The sequence below is a fragment of the Podarcis vaucheri genome, assembly GCF_965113315.1.
Source record: "Podarcis vaucheri genome assembly, chromosome: 15".
Lineage (NCBI taxonomy): Eukaryota > Metazoa > Chordata > Lepidosauria > Squamata > Lacertidae > Podarcis > Podarcis vaucheri.
Genome location: NC_138753.1, coordinates 22,011,811 through 22,032,952, shown reverse-complemented (window position 1 = coordinate 22,032,952; position 21,142 = coordinate 22,011,811). Strand labels below are relative to the sequence as shown.

The 21,142-nt window shown below is 42.2% G+C and overlaps 2 protein-coding genes across 7 annotated transcripts in view; one reads left to right on the top strand and one right to left on the bottom strand.

Moving 5' to 3' along the window:
* Positions 1-8,425, top strand: part of ATP12A (ATPase H+/K+ transporting non-gastric alpha2 subunit) — a 25,141-nt gene extending 16,716 nt beyond the window's left edge. Inside the window, exons 14-23 of the mRNA XM_082200939.1 lie at positions 131-267; positions 1,257-1,407; positions 2,572-2,740; positions 3,371-3,525; positions 3,823-3,946; positions 4,159-4,304; positions 5,119-5,252; positions 6,138-6,239; positions 7,092-7,183; positions 7,911-8,425. Coding sequence (XP_082057065.1) covers positions 131-267; positions 1,257-1,407; positions 2,572-2,740; positions 3,371-3,525; positions 3,823-3,946; positions 4,159-4,304; positions 5,119-5,252; positions 6,138-6,239; positions 7,092-7,183; positions 7,911-7,939 — 1,239 coding nt within the window. The 3' untranslated portion in view covers positions 7,940-8,425. The remainder of the gene's footprint in view (positions 1-130; positions 268-1,256; positions 1,408-2,571; positions 2,741-3,370; positions 3,526-3,822; positions 3,947-4,158; positions 4,305-5,118; positions 5,253-6,137; positions 6,240-7,091; positions 7,184-7,910) is intronic.
* Positions 5,164-20,976, bottom strand: LOC309519850 (uncharacterized protein). Of its 6 annotated transcripts, none has more exons than XR_014214021.1 (8): positions 20,491-20,976; positions 19,972-20,009; positions 19,433-19,519; positions 18,951-19,067; positions 17,590-17,664; positions 17,066-17,164; positions 15,194-15,445; positions 5,164-5,356 (listed from the first exon to the last, which is right to left on the bottom strand). XR_014214021.1 is itself a non-coding variant. In XM_082201090.1 (7 exons), exons 1-7 carry the CDS (start codon positions 20,688-20,690, stop codon positions 15,369-15,371), a joined length of 693 nt encoding a protein of 230 aa, XP_082057216.1. In that variant the 5' UTR covers positions 20,691-20,976; the 3' UTR covers positions 15,130-15,368. The 6 variants fall into 6 exon arrangements, 4 of the variants coding, with proteins under 4 accessions (XP_082057216.1, XP_082057217.1, XP_082057218.1 ...); XR_014214022.1 differs by lacking the exon at positions 5,164-5,356 and adding an exon at positions 11,357-12,027; XM_082201090.1 differs by lacking the exon at positions 5,164-5,356 and having other exon boundaries at positions 15,130-15,445.
* Positions 20,977-21,142: the final 166 nt, after the last annotated feature.

Genomic DNA, 21,142 nt, shown 5'->3' with positions numbered 1-21,142 from the left:
AGTCCAACCCTCTGCAATGCACACAGTTTTTTGGAGTGGTTAAAGAACCATGGCAGATGCTACAAGCTGTATCTTTAATTCGGCTCATTCTAACAATGAATCATGCTTATTTGGCCTCCCCCCCCCGCAGGTGATCATGGTCACTGGTGATCATCCAATCACAGCCAAAGCCATTGCCAAAAGCGTAGGCATCATTTCAGCCAACAGCGAGACGGTGGAAGACATTGCCCAGCGCCTCAAAATTCCCGTGGAGCAGGTGAACAGAAGGTAAGGATGGCATAGACCCTCTCTGTCTTATTAATATGTCACACTATGTTCCTATCGCCATGGTGGTCACCAACTTGAATGGCTTTAAAAGAGAATTGGAAAGGCTATTGATGGCTGCTAGTCACAATGGCCATGCCCTGGCTCCACAGCTGGAGGTAATAATGCTTCTGAATACCAGTTGCTGGAAACCACAGAAGGGGAGAGGTGCTCTTGTGCCCATGTCCTGCTTGAGAGTTTCCCACAGGCATCTGGTTCACCTCTGTGAGAAAAGGATGATGAACAGGATAGGTCACATTCTTGATCCAGCAGGCTTTTCCCATGTTCTCATGCTACTCTGTTTTTAATGCACAGTTGATGGTATAACTCACAACAGGGGTGGGGACCCTCAGACCTAAGGGTCAAACACAGCCATTCAAGCCTCTCTATGTGGTCCTCAGGACCAGACCCACACACCACACCCTTCCCAGCCACCACCCCTCTCCCTGGACCATGCCTCTCATCTGCCCTGCTTTGCACCTCTATTGAGTGTTTTTGCCCATCTGGGATGTGTTTGGTAATGCTTCTTGCTTGGATGGAGGGCAGAGAAGGGTGTGTGAATATGTAGAAGTTAGCCTACCATACAAATGTAAACTTGACATTTGCTGCTCCACCCACTCTTGTCTCTGGCCTCACCCACCACTAGCAAGTGGCCCCTGAGATGTTGCCTAGAAGGGAAAGTGGCCCTCAGGCTGAAAAAGGTTCCCCATCCCAGACTTTGAACAATCTATCCACTTATCCCATTTGAATGCTCCCAGACCAGTCAGTGGCCATCTACTGTACCTCATTTTTCAGGAGTGAGGTTTCCTTCCTATGCTGTGTTCTAACTTGAATAAATGAGCTTTTCGCTGTTCCCTAACACACCAGTTTAGATTTAGTAAGATATGTATGCATGCCATTTTTGAACTCGGGGCTGTAGCAACTTTAATTGAGATTGCCTCTGGTTTTTGCAGCGATGCCAGAGCTGCTGTAGTTAATGGCATGGAGCTGAAAGACATGACTTCAGAACAGCTGGACGACATCCTGCGCAACCACTCAGAGATAGTCTTTGCCCGAACTTCACCCCAGCAGAAACTAATTATCGTGGAGGGCTGCCAAAGGCAGGTGAGTGATTCTGGCGAGAACAGAAGATGTACTTTTGGTACCAAAAGGTTGCATCCGCATGATCTTCCCCTGGAATACTTCTCAGTGGAAAACATATATAACAACAAAAAATTAGAAAATACAGCTCCCTAATTTCAATCCTGCATGGAAACAAACAAAGTCCTATATTTAAAAGGCACAAATAATTTTTCTCCATTTTACTGTTCATTAACACCCCCATCCAAAGTAATATTTAGCTCTCTAAAGGATGAACAGTAGAAAAAAGGAAGTGTGCCGTATGCATGCTCTATATTTAGTTACCAGAGCCTATAAGCTCTTAGGCACAGTATTATTTATAACGAGTCTCAATGCACTAAGTCCCCCGAGAACAAGATCCCCAGCATTTGCCTTAATCAGGTTTTCCGGGTTTTCTCTCTGCTTAATTCAGCTCACGATGCTCTAAATTCCCTTACACTTAGATGCTCTGACCTTTCCTAATAAGGACGCTTGGTTGCATAAATCTCACCGAGCAGATATGGATTTGGCCAATCAGCATATTTAGCTTTCTGCATAAATCCAATCTATGCTAGCAAGAAGCAAAATGCCACAGTAACAGATTGGCATTAAAAGAGCTGAAGGGAAGGGAATCCCTTGATGCTACAAATTTTGTAGTATCTGAATTCTTGGTTATCTGAAATTCCCAATGCTGCAAATCATGTCTTGACTGCATAATGTAAGCAAGTAAATAAGCCTTCATTATCTGAATATATTGGTTGTGCTCTGGATGTCTGGGCAGTTGAAATTTTGCCCTGTACAAATATCCACAACCAAATTGCAACAAGAAATGGCACTATTTCTCACAAAAGACAGAACAGGAATTGACGTCTGGCTTCATTCCTGGAAGCAACACAGGCAGGAATAAGAGAACTTTACAAGGCAAGGTCAGAGGGACGCTTGTGCAACTAGTATTTATATTTTTGTTCAGTCGCTGGAACGGCTGTGCCTTCTGAGCTGCCCACCCAGATCCTTCCGTCAAGTTGTTTTTGAAAGAGCAACATTATTGTTCAGGGTAACTGTACACAGACCTCGACACTGTATTTAGGAAGTTCAACACAGCAGAAGTCAAGCAAGGGCAGGGCTGTGGGCATGGTTTCTATAACCTCCTGTGGTTCCTATGTTCTCAAGGACGCAGTGGTTGCCGTGACTGGAGATGGTGTCAACGATTCCCCAGCTCTGAAGAAAGCTGACATAGGAATTGCTATGGGCATTGCTGGCTCTGACGCAGCGAAGAATGCAGCTGACATGGTTTTGCTGGATGACAATTTTGCTTCTATCGTTACTGGAGTGGAGGAAGGTAAGATGAGGCCTGTGGCTCTGACAAACAGCCTTAAAAGTCAAGTTCAGGGAGAGGTGAATCACATGAACGCACAGGTGATCGGCAGAATTTGGATGCTCTTGGGGACAGTTTTTGCAAATCTGGAGAGGGTCATGCATACAAACATAAACAGAGGCAGCCTCACACCAGTCTTTACACAACACATGAGACTTGTTCTCTGTTCCCCTCTGGTTCCCATACCCTCTCAGCCTATCCCAGCTCATACTGCAATGTTCAATCCCAGAAATGTTCAGATCATTGGAAAGCTGTTGCAAGACTGGACCACTTTTCATAGCATTCCCGTGTTCCTGTCAGCTCTTCACCACTATCAATATATGGAACTGGTGTCCGCCTAATCTTCACTATTGTTGTGGCTCCTTTCAAATGGAGATCCTATTTTACCAATGCCAATGATTTAAGTGTTTAATCTTAAAGCCTGCTCATTTGCTGTAACTGATGCCAGGGAAATGTTCTTGATAATCCATATTTTATAGTAGGAGCAGATAAATTAAGAAGCTCTGCATATCTCGTTTCCTTTAGTATATTTTGCAGCACTGCATGACACATTTACCAAAACATGACAGACTTATTCCCCTTTCTCTCCTACAGGTCGCTTGATCTTTGACAATCTGAAGAAAACCATTGCCTACACCTTGACCAAGAACATTGCGGAGCTCTGTCCTTTCCTGATTTACATCATGGCCAGCATCCCACTACCCATTGGCACCATCACCATCCTTTTTATTGACCTCGGCACAGACATTGTGAGTCCTTAACATCTGGAGAAAAACATTCACAGGGTTCAGTTTGTACTGCAGCTTCATTTGCATTTTGCAAAACAAGAGGGTTGCCTTTCCTGCTCTCTTTGCTTTGGGGAAGGAAACTGAAAGGCTTACCAGAAGTGTTCCTTAATCCTAACCAAAGTGTTCCTTATTTGATTGTTAGATTCTCCTGGCAGCATGCATTGCTTTTTTGTGCAATATTCAGTAATCAAAAACAAAACCGAAAAACATGAATTCTAGAATCTTACAGGATAGTGATTGGGACTTTCTCTCCTACAGATCCCATCTGTCTCACTGGCATATGAAAAAGCAGAAAGTGATATCATGAAAAGGAAGCCACGACACAAGAAAAGGGATAGGCTGGTCAACCAGGAGCTTGTCACATACTCCTACTTGCAGATTGGTACGATGGGCATATTTGCAAAAGTGGTAAACGGGGAGTGGTTTTGGATCAGTTTATGGCTGATCTCTGATATGATCTTGGAGCAAATCCTTAATTTTGTTAATCGAGAGCCAGGAAAGCTATTGTAATATGCATTCAGCCATTAGTTTTGTCAACTTTTTTATCTCCTACAAACTCCAGTCCCCCTCTCAAAACATCGTCTTTTCTTCTAGGACTGTTGCAGACCATTGGGGCCTTTCTGACCTACTTCACAGTTTATGCTCAGCAGGGCTGGCTACCTCACACACTGCTCCACATCCGAACCAGCTGGGAAGATCCATTTCTAAATGACTTGGAAGATAGCTATGGACAGGAATGGGTAAGACAACTTCACTGAAGACACCAGTTAGAACTTAGCAGGACTGACACCAAGGGTCACCATAGTTGGGCATGCGCCAAGAACTCACACTACCCAACAGGGAGTCCCCTGACAAGAACCCCCTGGTCATCTTGCTCCAATGATGAGATAGATTCACTAAGGGAATGAGGCCATGGGGGTTGTTTTGTGCAAGAGCCCTCCAGAACATGGAGCTGACAGCAAATACTCTTTATCTAATTTAATTTAAACCATTTATATACCACATAACTACAAAAATCTCTAAGTGGTGCAGAAAAACCAAAATGCAAAATGGTGAAAGTCAGTTAAAATTCCAAAACCAGACTTCAGTTAAAATGTCTGCTGGAATAACAAAATGTATTCAGTAGGCACCGGAAGTTCAGCAGAGCTGTTTAACTTCAACTGGAAGGGAGTTCTGTAAAATTAGGCCCACAGTTCTGAACACATGACTTTGTTGCAATAGGGCAAATGGAGTCACCTGCTAATGTATATACATAAATAGCCTTAGTGTTGCATGCTATTTTCTTTCTTTCACTTTTTTTTAAAAAAACCTTTATAATGTTTGTTAAAACTGCTTTAAAGCAGATTTAGCAGACCTGCAGAATTTTTGACTCTCATCCTGGTTTTGCTGTCTGCCTGAACTGCAAAGAAAAAAAAGGGAAGGCTGTCAAGCCTTTTTCTATCAAGCATGGCTTGAGGGATGTGTTCAGCTTACTTGCTTACAGATTATCTATCTCTTACTTAACACAGATGTCTCCCCCCACCCACCCACCCCAAATTTATTGTTCTTCTGCAGACATTCGACCAACGGCAAATTTTGGAGTACCATGGCTACACAGCCTTCTTTGTCAGTATCACTATTGAGCAAGTGGCAGATCTGATCATCAGGAAGACGCGAAGGAACTCCATTTTCCAGCAAGGGCTTTTCAGGTATAACTGGAGTCTCAGATGATAGGATGACTTTGGAACAAATCTCCACCTCTTTCCTTCACTACTGACCACTGTACTCTTCTTGCGGTAGCCATTCTGTTGAGCTACAGATAAAAAGTACCAGTGGTCAGCTGATCCTTTTGGAAATAAGGAAGTTGGAATTTAGGATAGATAAGTAAATGAGAGAATAAGATGCATCTACATACATCCCCTTATGTTTTTTTGTGACCAACAACCTCTAATGGTTTCACTACATAAATTATTTTAAAGTCTTAATTGATTTATTTAGACACACATGCTCTCATTTTGGCTCATTTTGTCTGACACTGAGAAAACGTAACAGCAGAATTAGGGTCGGGGGAAGCTTTTATTTTTCTTCTTCCAAGAACATGTTTGCTACACAAATTGCTACAAAGCCAATAAGAACTGAAGGCAACTCACGATGAAACCCATTATGGGTACACAATACCTGTTCAGTGACCTCAACAGTGATAAAGTCAGAAGAGACAAACGTTTGAGCTGACCCTAATAAGGCGAACAATTTGGCTTCCTAAACTGAAGAAGTTGGAGAGAAAATGATTTTGGTCGTTGCTAAAGTGTAAATATCACAATGGAAAAATAGATCCAGTAGCAAGGTTGTAAACCTGGGTGATCAGAGAAGATAAACCAGGCAACTCAATTTCACACATCAAAGGCCTGGGTTTGTACACCCATTTCTAGGACACACACTCCACATCTGACATGGCAGTTATGCATTAAGATAGTCTGTACTATTATAGACATAGGTGAGGACAGAAAGTTAAAATCTATTGTCATGAATAATGACAGTTCATGTTCATAGCATCTAAAACATTTAATCACTGAATGTATTTTTTCCCTTCATAGGAACAAAGTAATCTGGGTTGGCATATTCTCCCAAATAGGAATCGCTGCAATTCTCTGCTACGGTCTTGGAAGTGTTTATGCCTTAAACTTTGCACCCCTCCGGTGAGTTCATTTTCGATCCAGCAAGGGGTGTGTGTGTGTGTGTGTGTGTGTGTGTGTGAGAGAGAGAGAGAGAGAGAGAGAGAGATATCTTGGGGCTGTATTATTAGGACAAGAACACCAACCTTACTGTGTTCTTGTTCTAATAATATATTTGCTCTGTCCACTGCCCAGCTAGGCTCTCACTGGCAGGGTGGCAGTGAGAGCAGAGGAACACTGTTGCACTCCTCTTTTGCAAGCCCCTAAAAACACACACCTATTTGGGGAAGGAAATAAATGGGTACCAGCTCCTGAAGTGGATTAACTGCTCCTTGGACTAGAGGTAAATTAAGGAGCCTGGAAGGCTTAACTGCCCCAGCATGCCCTGGTTTGGCACTAGTCATGAGTTCTGACATCATCAATAGGGGTGAGAGTTATGGAAGTTGACATGGTGGTGGGAAGGAAGGACCCAATCCTGGATGTCTCCGAGACCAGAGCTCTCACTCTAAACTCAGAAAGAGATCTGTGATAGCCCTTGTGAACTGATGTCTCCTTCAGCCCCTGTTATGCCCTTCCAGAGACCATATGATGGAAGCCTAAGTCAGATGAATAAAGTCCTAAATAAGTGTTGAGTCACTCCCTAGTCTTGGGCTCCTTGAAAGACCTATGCATGGTTTTTGGTCATGGTGAAAGTTTTAATCTTATGACCATGGTGCCATGAGCACTGACCGCAATGCCAGGGACATCATGACCGCAAAAAGGGTCCAAAATCCTAGAGCCACACCATAATGTCAATTGCTGTGGCAGAGATGTTTCAATAAACGAACTGGCTGTATTTTAAAAGCAATATCTGATGCCTAATACTTTGCTTTCTAGGTTTCAGTATTGGTTTGTTGCTGTTCCTTTTGCCATCTTGATCTGGGTCTATGATGAATTCCGCAAGCTGTTCATCAGACGGTATCCTGGAAGTAAGTAACGTAGCACTTTAGAATTTATACAGGTAGCATTGCATTTGTCAAAATAAAAATATAAATTTTTAAAAAAAAATCTATGAAAGGCACCGGAGGTCCCCTCTGGTCAGGAATTCCACTTTGTGGTACATGAATCACAAGTTAGATTCATGAATTACTGCATGACCTCCTTTTACATTTTAACCAGCAATGTACAGGTTTGGAAAGAATTCATAGAAGAGCAAGAAAGAGGACATTGGTTGGTGGACTGATGGAAATCTAGGAAACTGTACCATTTTCAAGGACATTCATACCATACTTTTCTAGTTGCCCTTCAATACATTTGGGAGACTGGGCCAGGCAAGGCACTGCATGCTCTGGATGCCTTCATTCTGTGCCCCCATAGGAGGAGGAGTGGGAGAAAGGGGGAAAGCTCTCATGCATTGGATTGCCCATGATCTTTCTCTTCCAGCATTGTACCGGGGTGGAGAACCCCAGGTCGGTGGGAGGAGGCAAATGTGGCCCTCTGAACCTCTCTGTCTGGCCCTTGGTGTTCTCCACACACACACCCTTCCCAGAACATGCCGCTCTCCTTGAGCGTCTGTGTTTGTCTGGAATGTGTCAGATTCTGATAAGGCCTTTTTGCTTGTTTGGGTGAAGAACAGAGAGGCATGAGAATTGTGTGTGTACAGAAAGCTAAAGGGAAAATTCACACGTGTGTTTTTTTTCTGTCCTTCCGTTACAGGCTGGTGGGACAAAAACATGTATTACTGAAAGTGTCTCTGTCACTCGTTTCTCCACCCTGGAGAAGGCAACTTGGTTATCTCTTCTGGCAGCGGCTGCTTGAAGGTGCTTGCCTGTGCAATATCAACCAATTGCGAAGGAATCTCATCAGAATTGAGAGAGAGAAGTAGGAGATCCGAAGCAGATCTGAACTGTACTGTAAAAGCTTACCCTTGGGTTGCCAACTTGAATGCTATCTATTTTTATAACACCTAACCCCTTCTTGTTTAAAGTGTGCAACTGTCCGAAGGAAAGGAAACCCCCTTGTATATAGAATGAAAGAAACCGCCCGTTTGTCGCAGCAATAATATAAGGCGCTGTCTTGCACTAGGTTTCTTAAAAGTTGCATTTTTGTTCATACGATGTCGCCTACAGCAATCCAACTGGGAGCCTGCTGCTGCAGACCAGAGATGGGGTTGCTGAGGTTTATGCTGTACAATCACAATTTGATAATAAAAATAACTTTTTACAAAAAAAGCTCCTGCTTGTCCTGTCTGGCTCTTGATTTATTTATTATTACATTTATACCCCACCTTTCTCGCCTCCCCGTTCTTCATGGAAAAGGCTACAAATGGCTACTCACCAGGCTGGTGCTTCACAGAATCGCACAATTTGTAGAGTTGGAAGGGACCACAAGAGTCATCCAGCAATGCAGGAAAATTTTGCCCAGTGTGGGGCTCAAACCCACAACTCTGAGATTGAGAGTCTCATGCTCTACCAACTGAGCTATCCCAGCTGTCTAACCCCCACCCATAGTGATCAGTGCAACTGCATCATGTGCTGGAACACAGCTTGCCCTTTTCTGCACAAAAAGCTTATTCCCCATTAGGTGGTGAAGAGGATATATTCAAGACCTTTCAAGTTCTGCTTTTATTGCTGTCTGTAATGAAGGCAGTATTCCAATCTGAGACTTGGCACTGCAGCAAGTCTGAAGCAAAAGCAAGAGCCATGACTAACAGTGTCTGTAAGGCTACCAGGAGTTACATTTTTGGAACTCCTAAGTCAAATGCCTTTAATGCCATTCCGTACTAAGTTGTTATGGAAATGGCCCAACCAGTCCATCCTGCTTTCCTTTTTCAATTGCTCACATTTGAAATCCTTGGCTTTCCATCCTGTCCCGCCCCTCCTGTGCTTTTATACAGTGTGTAGGAGTTGTTGGTGTGGTGTTTTTTTTTTCCAAAATAGAAAGTGCAAGTTTCAACTGGCACATCCCAAGCTCCTCTCTTCCCCTTCCAAATGTTATGGGAATTCATCTCTAAACTCTGATTTGCAAATGAAGGGAAAGTTTGCAACTAAGAATCTGGCTTCAAGTAATGCATCCTCCTGTAACAATAGGCTCTTATAGATGTGCCTTAATGGGCATCTGTTTGTCACTTGTAAATGTCACTGTTTTTATGTGACATGGGAAGGCTTCATGGTACTGAAATAAAGTACCAAAAACGCACCCATTATATTAATGAGAGCCAAATGGCATGCGTTGTTGATGCAGTCAGCCTGGGGAACACATCTTTTCCGGATTCTTTTCAGTTAGGTCTCCACCTTGGTAACAAGACCATGGCTGAATCTACACATAAATAAAAAATGCCTTGAAAATGCTTTTTAAATTTCTTAAAAATATATATATAGAATTTGCCATGAGCTTACCAGTGCCATCTAGTGTCACATATGTAAAGGTAAAGGGACCTCTGACCATTAGGCCCAGTCGTGACCGACTCTGGGGTTGCGGCACTCATCTCGGTTTATTGGCTGAGGAAGCTTCCGGGTCATGTGACCAGCATGACTAAGCCACTTCTGGTGAACCAGAGCAGCGCATGGAAACCCCGTTTACCTTCCTGCCAGAGCGGTACCTATTTATCTACTTGCACTTTGACGTGCTTTCTTTCTTTTTCTTTTTTCTTCTTTTTTAAAAGTTTTTTATTGATACAACAAGAAAAAAAACACAAATACCAAATTACACACAAGAATAGTGTGTGTAACAGGAGCTCACCCCGTCATGGGGATCTGAACCACTGACCTTCTGATCAGCAAGTCCTAGGCTCTGTGGTTTAACCCACAGCACCACCTGCGTCCCAGTCACATATGTACAATGCACTTAAAGCACTGTTAAAATGTTATATTTGCAGCTGTATAGCTGAGTCCCAACATGGCAAAAGTTGCTTTGGCGCTGGGGTTCCCAGTGTGGCACACTTAGATTTTGGTGCATTCCAATCCTCTCAGCATCTCCCAATATTTTATTTTTAAACATTTATGGTTGGGGGCTTGTTTTCAGTGGGTGGATGGTTTGTGCCTTTCTCGGTGTGTGTTTTGTTTTGGGGTGTGTGCAGGTATTTTTCCTGCTGTATGTGTGCAAAATCAGCAGATTTCCTTCTATTTCTGGGACCACATGACGTTTCTTTTTTAGATTTCCAGATGTGACCCCAGGCTTGGAAAGGTTAGGGAGTCTTGCTCCAATGGACAATCTATGTGAATATGGTGGAAATGATTTAGACGGACATCGTTTTACACCTAGGAACCACACAGACACATTTGAATGAATAATTCCTATTCACAGCAGTGAGCAAAAGTTCAAACAAGGTGATGGTCACCTGGCTTCAAAGTTGGCAAAGAAGTGGCTTTATTTTACTATTTGTCAGCTGGCTCCTTTGCTGGATAATATCCTAACCTGCTCTGTGCTGTTGCCCACTATGGGCCCCTTTGAAATTAAATGGTCTGGTACGTTCCCAAGAAATGCTTATAAACAGAAACACCACATTCTTGTGAAGGAACAAAGGGAGAGCGCAGTTCACTACTTTACCTGAGGATACTAGACCTTTCACATGGAAAAAATGCCTTATCTTCATCAAGTCTGCATGCGCCTGCTCCATCTGCTCAGATCAGAACAAGATACAGACTTGTTTCCACCGAAGCTAAATCAAAGCAGTATTGAAAACCGCAGTGCACATTTACAGAGTTTAAAGCATCCCCAACTGAACTTTCCAGCAGCCTAATTGCAATAGCATTTGTGTGTGAAGATGCTGAGGTGTCAAGTGGCATTTATTTTTGAGGGTGCAGGTGAACAAAATGTTCCAAGGAAGTCAGAGAGTATTGTTTCATGCAACCCCAATCTAAGCAATACATCCATTGTTCCTTTGTGACAGTGACTGTATATACGGTACATCTTTCCACAGGGCCTGCAAGACAGAGCTGTTCCACTAGGCCTTTGGCCAAGGCACAGTCTGACCCCCTCCTTTGGTAATCCTCACAGAACTCTAGCCCAATGTTTGCCATTAATTTGATTTTGAATTGATTTTAAAATGAATTGATTTTAGAATGCTGTGTTACTTTTATTGTTGTTAGCCACTCTGAGCCTGGCTTCAGCTGGGAAGGGCGGGATATAAATAAATAAATAAATTATTATTATTATTATTATTATTATTATTATTATTCATCAGCATAGCCCCTTAAGGCCCATGTCTATCAGAAATAACTTCCATGACCACTCCTTGCTCATTTATGTTCTGTAATTGTATTGTGAGCCACTTGGAGTGAGCTATACCCCCAAAAGGCAGCCTATACATTTATTTAGAAATAAATAACAATCAACTTACAGGCCTCTCCTTTCTCTGCTGTCATACAAAATGGGGAAAGTTAGGCTACCATGAAGAATTTATAACAATAAGAGAGAGGGATCTGCAGCTTCTCTTATTAATGCAACTCCACTCCATATTCACCGACTCTTAAAACATTGGCAAAAGAACAAAGAGTTTTCTCTGGCAGGTCTTGATAGACCAGAGGATTTGTTAGGTGTGATTCCTGCATTGCAGGAGTTTGGACCAGATGATCTTGGGGTCCCTTCCAACTTTACAATTCTGATTCAGTGATATTTTTCTAGAAAAAGAGGTGCGGGAACTCACAATGAATGCCTCCCTGGTTCTCTTAGAATAGCAATAGAACTCGCCTGAGAGGTGCCAGAACTGAGTTCCGGCGAATTCCAGCTGAAAAAAGCCGGACTGATTCTATGATTTATTGTAAACTTTCTCTTCTACTTCAACAAGCACACCGCTTGATTACAGCAGCCGAGGAATGTCCTGATCTGAAGCCTATCTTGATAACAAAAAGGCACAGAATGAGTGACACCTGTTTTTCCACTCCATTTACTTAGAAATTGCCCAAACAGCATTTGTTCAATCACTCCCAACTCCAAAGAGAAACTGATCTCTTGGAAATTAACCTTGTAAACATTCAACTTTGAGAAAATCCACTGGCGTTTTCTAGTTTCCTCTTAAAAGAGGGCCTCTTTCTCTCTCAACTTTGATCTTCAACACAGCACTGAACTGTTTAAATGCAGCATGCTATACAAATATAAACCTCAGTGTCTCCTAGGATTAGTCAGGGGGAGAATTTCAGCTAAGTACAGTATGGCAGAAAGAAAAAGCTTGTGTGTGTTTCCTTCCAAAACTGGGTATTCTAAGTGGATGAAGGATATTAATGCAATTGCAGAATGTCACACCTGATATCCTGTAGACTTCCACTTTCACTAAAAAGAGAGAGAGAAAAGCAAACCTTCCAGTTCCGATGATTGCAAACAAAAGCATTGCACACGCAATGTTGCCACTGCTGAATCAAGCTCTGAAACACAGATGGAGTTGGGCATATAATATAAATTGTGGAGATGGGGTTTCAATGAACAACCCTCTATAATCTACTAGTTATCTAACCTCCATTCTCCAGTCATGCTGTTTGCAATAGGAAGCTGCTATACACCAAGTTAGATTGCTGGTCCATTTAGCTCATGATTGCCTACACTGACTGGCAGCTGCTCTCCAGGGTTTTAGAAAGGGGTTTCCCCCAGTCCTACCATGAGATGCCAGGAATTGAATCCGGGACCTTCTGCATACAATGCATGTGCTTACCACAGTCAGCCAGTCAAATATTATTTGCAGTCAATGTTGGTGTCATCTATCTTCAGAGACAATAGAGTGTGCCTCCAGGGGTGAAATCAAACTGCTATGTTAGAATCACTCAAGTGACCTCCCTGGGGTACAAGCCTGGACAGTGTGTATGGAGGCCCTGGACTGCCCAGATGACAAGACACACCCTCTCAGCCTCACTGATGTGGTCCAAGGGAAAGGATAGCAATACATTTGGCACCGGCTTGGCAGCAGGAGTTACCGGAAGGAGGCGTACAAGGTACCATCCAACCATCTTAGGAACTCCACTGTAGACTTGTGTAGGGTTTACTTCTTAGCCTTTTCTTCTCCTGAAGATATCCCACAAGACAGCAGATTGGACACACACACACACACACACACACACACACACACACACAGTGGTGCCTCTGGATACGCACACCTCTGGTTGCGTATCCTTCAGGTTACACACGTGGCAAAACTGGAAGCATTTTTCCGGGTTTTGCCACACGCGCTTGTGCAGAAGTGCTCTACGTGGCACGCACATGCGCAGAAGCGATCTACGATGCCACGTGCATGAGCAGAACTGGCACCTCTGGTTGAAAATTCCTCAGGATCTGGCTGGAGCTCCGGAACGGATCCTGTGCACAACCGGAGGAACCACTGTATCACTACACACACCCTCCCCCCAAAAAACCCCACACTAAGGCATTCCAAGAGTGAGATGAAGCACATTGATTTTCAGAACTGCAACTTTTCAAAACTTAAAATTCAAAGGTTCTTCCAATCACTTAGATTTTTAAAAGTCTCTTGACAGTCAACACTGCTTTGGGTCAAAAAGTAGCCTGCAACTCCCATGCTGCTAGCATATATATATAGCCAAAGTGGTGTAGCAGTTAGGAGCTGGAAGACTAGGGTTCAAATCCCTACTCAGCCATGAAATTCACTGGGGCCACCTTGGGCCAGTCATTGCTTCTCAACCTAACCAACTTCATGGGTTGTCTAGGGAATTAAATGAGAAGGGGAAAACCATGTACCAGCTTGGTGGGAAATAAATGCAATACAATAAAATATTTTTTTTTTTAAATGTCAACATTAGCCAATAACTATTTACAGTGGTATCTCAGGTTACATACACTTCAGGTTACATACGCTTCAGGTTACATACTCCGCTAACCCAGAAATAGTGCTTCAGGTTAAGAATTTTGCTTCAGGTTTCCTGCTTGGCAGGGGGTTGGACTCGATGGCCCTTGTGGTCTCTTCCAACTCTATGGTTCTATGATTCTAGGTTGAGAACAGAAATCGTGCTCCGGCGGCGTGGCAGTGCCAGGAGGCCCCATTAGGTAAAGTGGTGCTTCAGGTTAAGAACAGTTTCAGATTAAATATGGACCTCCGGAACGAATTAAGTACTTAACCCGAGGTACCACTGTAGTTTCAAAGTCATCTGACTGACCTAAAAAAAGTCTGGATGGAACAGAGGAATTTATTCATTGGTGAACTGTGTTTTGGATTTTGTTGTATTATTTCTAAAAATATTATTTATTAATCTGTTCTTTGGAGAAGGTCATGACCTGGTTTCTCACATCTCCACACATCATTTCTTAACAGTCTTGCACCATCCTTAGTATAGCAGCTTCCCTTGCACTGTGAAATATCACCAGTGTGCTCAAAAGCACCATCTCTTTTTATTACTATTTCTAGGACTGATGAGTAAGATTGGAAACAACTCTCAGAAATAAGCCTTGGGGAATTCTGGTGCAGAATGACTGTAGCATTGGCTGACTCACAAAATTGTTCCTACAACTGTTGAGGCAAAGAGAGAGAAACATAGTGGAGAATGCCTTTCGTTGAACTAACCTTAGTGAAAATTGTATATATTGAGACAAAAAGTAACATCTGGAGGATCACAAGTTCCCCAACACTGTCCAATCCAGCACATCTACAGTACAATGTTATATCCCTGTTTACTCAGAAGTAAGTCCTACAGGATTCAGGGCACCTTACTGTCAGGTAAGGTGCCTAAAAATTCACATTTGCACAAAGAAACAGAAAAGGGTATATGTGGGGACTCAGCTAGATTGGTAAAGAAAAAGCAATTTATATGTGTTGTATTTGCAATATAACACTGTGCCACCAGATGGTGCTGTGGAGTCCCGTTTTTACCTACCCGATTTCCCTGTTTAAATGTACGTGTTTAACTGAAATGCTTCTTTGATGTGTCTAGATCTAGCCTTGGTTCAAGCGAGAGGCAGTGATTCAGCTTAAAGGCTTTAGTGAGACATCAGGAACAGATTGAGGGAAACAGGGAACAGGATCTGATTTATATACACTTCAGCCAGCCCCTGGCGACACCCACCTCACACCTGATTGGCTGTTTTGTGCCTAGGCAGCGAATCACAATGCAGGCTTCAGAATCCTGGCCTGCCTTGTTATGCGGACTCAAGCTCAGAGCAGGGGACACTCAGGAACATACATAAACAGGTACATTTCCACAAACTGGAAGAAATTCCAATTTCAGATCCAACAAGAGATCATAATTTTCTGCTTTGTTTTGGAGAAGCAACGGGTGTTCTTGTTCTGCTGCTGTGAGGCGAATGATTCCTTAAGCCTACAGTGAAAAGGGACAATAATCATGTAAGCACCAATGCGTCTGTGGACAAGATGGTAAAAGCAAGATGGTGGACTTGCCCAAAGATTGAAACCTTTTGGGACATAAATAAACCTTTTGACAAAATAAAAAACTTGATAAGGACATAACATACAAAAAAGGCAGAGGCATATCTATTAGGAATTCTAGATAAAGATATCCCAAAAGATAAAACTAACTTATTTCTATACGCGACAACAGCGGCAAGAATTTTGATTGCTAGCTATTGGAAAGAAGACAGCATCCCAACAAAAAGAGAATGCTTGGGGAAACTTTGTGAGTATCTGGAATTAGCAAAACTGACGGATATAATAAGGAGAAAATCCAAAACTATGGTTATGAAGCAATGGGAGTTCTTAAATGATTATTTACAAAACCAGGGCTCAACTACAAAAATCTGGTTGTGTTTAGAATAATCTTGTGCGTAATATGAGACATTAAGGAAATCCAAAGGGAAAATATGAAGAACAGAGGTTCTGACGAATGGATTATTAAAAACGTGTGAGGTAAACAGTGGAAGTCTTTCTTTTTTTAAAAAAACCCCAAAACAAATTATTTAAGGTAGATAAGGACAAGATGAAATTATACAATTGAATATAAATATAGATGGGAAACGGCTATGTATTGTGAGTACTTATCTACTTTTAATTTTTTCCCCACTTATGATCTTTTTCTTTTACTTCTTTATTCTTTCTTTTTTCTTTCTTTTCTTTTTTCTGATATCTTTCATTTCACTGCTTTATTGTGAATAGTATTTTATAGAGGTATAAATAACTGTAAATATGAAAAGAGACAAAATATTCTCTATTTTTCCCCCCTTGGTTAGATGTATTTTCTTTTTCTTTTGTATTTTCTTTTGTTGTGAATATGTATGTTTTCTAATTTGTACTTAATAAAAATATTAATAAAATCAAAAATAAATAAATAAAGCAAATACTTCATGCAAATATGCGAGATTTTTGTTAAGTTTTGTCTCTGTATGTAAAACAAACCATACATTCAGAGAATGGTCATTAAATATTTATTTATTTATTTAATTCATAAAATTTATACACCGCTTGATGGTAAACAACAACAACCTTCAATCTTCAACTAGCATTAAATGATGATATTGAGGTGATACGTATATATAACCCTTTTAAATCTGGTTGTGACCATGTTAGGGGGAAAGCAACCCATTATTCACTGAATATGTTTTAAGCTTATATCTCAACCCAGCAGTCCACCTGAGGCAACTTGCAGTGCCTGGCTATTGTTCCCTGACTGCCTTTGGACAATGAAAAGACTGGCAGTCTTCAGGGAAGGAGTTGCTAGTTTTGAAATTCATATGCTATAGCTGGGTTCCAATAAGTAAACCAAGTTGATTATGGATTCTGAAGGTGCTTGTTAATCTCACTTAGCTAAAAATGTAATTCCACTTCTCCATATCTAACACATGCCATCTTTCCTGAATTTCAGTGGGTTGGACTAGGGGCTCCTCAAGAGTCCATTCCAACTCTACAATTTTATAATTCTATGTTAGCCATCAAGACTCACAAAAAGTAATAAACTGGAAGTTCTCTTTAATAATTATGAGCTCACCTTCAGCAGCTGGGATATCCAAGGTTGCTTTTTTGTGGGTCTTTCTGGATTTTACTCTCGGAGAGGGGACTTTGCGCTCTTGCCAGCTCTCTAGCTTAGCTTCAGGTAAAAGAAATATATAATTCACCAAAACAATTCAATGGTGCAATGAAAAAGCGAGATAGAGGACCAGCAATTATCTAACTAAGGGAGCAGTCTTGTGCCCAATGGGACAGTGGCTGAAGGTCCTCATGATGCTACAGACTACCCTCTGTGATGCCACCAGAAGTTTCCACGCAGCAGTGATGGAGAGCACAAGGAGAAGGGGACGACAGAGGACGAGATGGTTGGGCAGTGTTCTCGAAGCTACCAGCATGAGTTTGACCAAACTGCGGGAGGCAGTGGAAGACAGGAGTGCCTGGCGTGCTCTGGTCCATGGGGTCACGAAGAGTCAGACACGACTAAACGACTAAACAACAACAAACTGACATTTGAAGATGCTTTTCAAATTGCATAGATAAATAGAGGCAAGTTCACCCACCTACCTAGGAACTTAGCATTAATGACTGACTCATCTTTCAACAGAGGTGTAAATACTCTCTTGGAAGGCCTTTCACCTCCTGGAAAGGGCAAAGGAAAGGAACAATTATAGCGTGTGGTTAGGGGTAGGGATGGGATGTCCTGTTTAGCGCTCAGAATAAAGTACAAGAGTTGAGCTAGCTGTCAAAGACTTCTGCATGAGTCACAGCAGCACAGCTGCCAATCACAGCTGTGGCCAGCATTGTAGTTCTAACTAAGCACGTTCTATTAGAAGCAAAACTCATTTTCAGTGGGTTCTCACTCACAAGTAGGGCTGGCTGAAAAAACTGATTTCCAGAAATTCCGACATGAACTGATTTGATTTTCTTGGACTAAAGTGTAGATCAGAACACTAGGTTTTTCCAAATTTTGCAAGACTGTTCTTGGTTAATTTTTTTTTAACCAAAAGGAGCTTTAAAATGTAAATAAAATCAGTTTAGAAACATGGGCATTGAGATACCATACATGCTGAAATACATGTTTTCTAATAAAATACTGTCCATTGTTAAATATGGTTTTTCAGGCAGTTTTTTCTTTATAAAATCACAGATATATAGGAAAATGGGGTGGGGTGGAATGAAAGCATGCAAAATTGACACAGAGGTGAAATAGACAGATCCACCTATCCTTGCCTCTGAGTGCAAAGAACACTAGAAGTAGTACACTTTGTGGACCCAAATGCAGAATTGTAAGCAATAAGACTATCAAGGAACTGCTCACCTTCTTGCAAAGTGTTTCAGGGCCCACAGTAGAAGACCTTACAGGCAAAACTGTGCATTTGTGCACATATCCATACATGCACAGGTAAAGGTCTAAACCTGTGGTCTAAACCACTGAGCCTCTTGGGCTTGGGAAGGTTGGTGGTTTGAATCCCTGCAGCAGGGTGAGCTCCTGTTGCTCTGTCCCAGCTCCTGCCAACCTAGCAGTTCAAAAGCACAGCAGTGCAAGTAGATAAATAGGTACCGCTGTGGCAGGAAGGTAAACGGCGTTTCCGTGCGCTCTGGTTTCTGTCATGGTGTTCCGTTGTGCCAGAAGTGGTTTAGTCCTGCTGGCCACATGACCCAGAAAGCTGTCTGTGGACAAACGCTGGCTCCCTCGGCCTGAAAGCGAGATGAGTGCCACAATCCAATAGTTGCCTTTGACAGCACTTAACTGTCCAGGGGTCCTTTACCTTTTACCTTTACATGCACAGATAGTACCGATTCCAGTGTGCATAAATTATCATGAGAACTGGATTCAGACTTTCTTGGTTTTAGGTGCACATTGTGCAGTTCTACTGACATACCTGTCCACATGGGAGTCTAGAGATTTGGTGCAAGGGACCTACTTGTAACACCCAGGAGCACGTAGGCCTCACGTTCCCCCAGAAGCTCAGTTGCGGAGCGCTGCTTGTTCTGGAGTAAATTCTTCACCTGGCCGCTCTCGTCTGCTAACTCTATGTCATCTGAAACACATGATTCAAGAGCTGGCAAGTGTTATTCATTCACACGCTATCCCTGGTTTTTTCAAACGTAAATTTTGAGCTTTCTGCACGTGTTCAATTTGTGTCAGGCCTTCTCTGAGGAATGTGCTTCTACATACCTTGGAGTCTTTAAAAGAAAGGCAAACATGCTCACAAGGAGGCTGGATGTCTGTGTCAGAGCACTGAATGCTGTCTCAATTAGCCTCCACACTCCAGGATTTGACAAAGTCTCTGCTGGATCAAGGTGCTTACTATCAGTGAGTGTAACCCACTGAAACATCTAAATGCATGGATACACACTCCCACCCCCCAACATACAAAGTGCACAAGATTTTTAGCTACTGTACCTTCGTCCTCACAGCCGCAGCGGCGTTTGATGCCATCTAGGAGACGCTGGACTTCACAGTGAATGTTAAAAATGTCTGCCCTGTTTTCTACAAAGTAAAAACAAATTGATTTCATTTTTTGAAAAAAAATTCAACCATTTATATGCCACCTTTCAGTAAAACATCTCCCAAAGTAGCTAACGATAATTAATTAATGCAAGGATAAAACCAAGGGAAACAGCTGTCATTCACATGCTTGTAACCTCCAGGTTCGACTAATATAATGTGTCCTTGAAGATTGCAAGGAAACTGTAGTTTAGCTGAAAATACAGCTTGTGGGGTTGCTAACTGGGTCCGGGTGCCAGAAATGTGTTTCCCCCCTGTGTTTAGACAATTGCACTGATTCCCAGTCTATTTCAAGATGCTGGCTCCCCTCATACCTGGCCATTGGCCGTACTTGGTGGGGCTGATGGGATGTGTAGTTCTGCAAACCCTGGAGGGCAAAGGTTCCCCACACCTGTTGCAAGACAACAAAGGTTCAAGGCCGGAAGGTCACTTACCACCATGAAGCACAGTTACAAACATTTCTGCTGAAAACCTGAAGGGGAAAAGAAGGGAAAGGAAGAAATGTGCCATGAGGTCAGTATATAAAAGATTGAGCTTGTTTATGCTGTTGAAGTATCTGACTTCTCAGCAAATGCCCAGGAATTGAGAGCATGGAGGGGGGAAAACATGCTGTTCTTCACATTGAATTCCCTAGAATTCCCTTCCTTCCTCTACCTTTTTCATTCCAAGGGCCACATTCCCTCTTGGAGAACCCTCTGGGGGCCGTGTACCAGCAAAGGAAATGGCTAATCTACATGCATCCATGCTCAATACACATCCCTTCGCAATTAGGCTTGAAAAAACATTCTGCATGGTTATTTTTCTTTTTGAATATATATATATATATATCCTAGTTTTCTTTTGACACAAGAACTTGGAACTGGTTGCTACCATTTTAAATTTCATTTAAAAACTATGCATTAGAATGTAGCAGGACAACCCACAAATGCCTGCTGACCCAAGCAATCACTGACCTTTCCGGATGATGTGACAATGGCAGGATGCTATCAGTAGCCCTAATGCAAAACCGGGATGGACTGACGTAGCTCAGGGAGCCAGGAAAATGTTGGATGGTCAGGTGCAGATTGCCACCTTGGTTCCTAAATTCCGCACCAGCATTGCAAATGAAAGTGATATTGTAGCTATTTTCCAAGCAGCCTGATACAGCACGCATGTGTCTTTATTGCTGAGTGCTGCTTGGGTTTGTTTCCGTCTCCATGGGTGACATGTTGCCCTAACAATGGGCCTGGTAAACAGCAGCAGAGCCAATGAAACCTTCTCTCTTTTCTACCAGTCATGTAAATATTACCTCATCCTCCACGAGCAAAGAACCTGCCTTAATGTGAATGAGGATCTCAGGAAATCTAGGATAAAGGAAGTCCTTAGTTATCTGAATAGATCAGAAATGAACAGCATTAGCATACTCTCCAACATTTCTCCAATGAAAATTGGGGTGTCCTATTCAAATAATAAAATTAATAATAATAATAATAATAATAATAATAATAATAATAATAATAATAATAATAATAATTTATACCCTACACATCTGACTGGGTTGCCCCTGCCACTCTGGGCAGTTTCCAACATATATAAAAACATCACAAAACATTAAACACTATATAC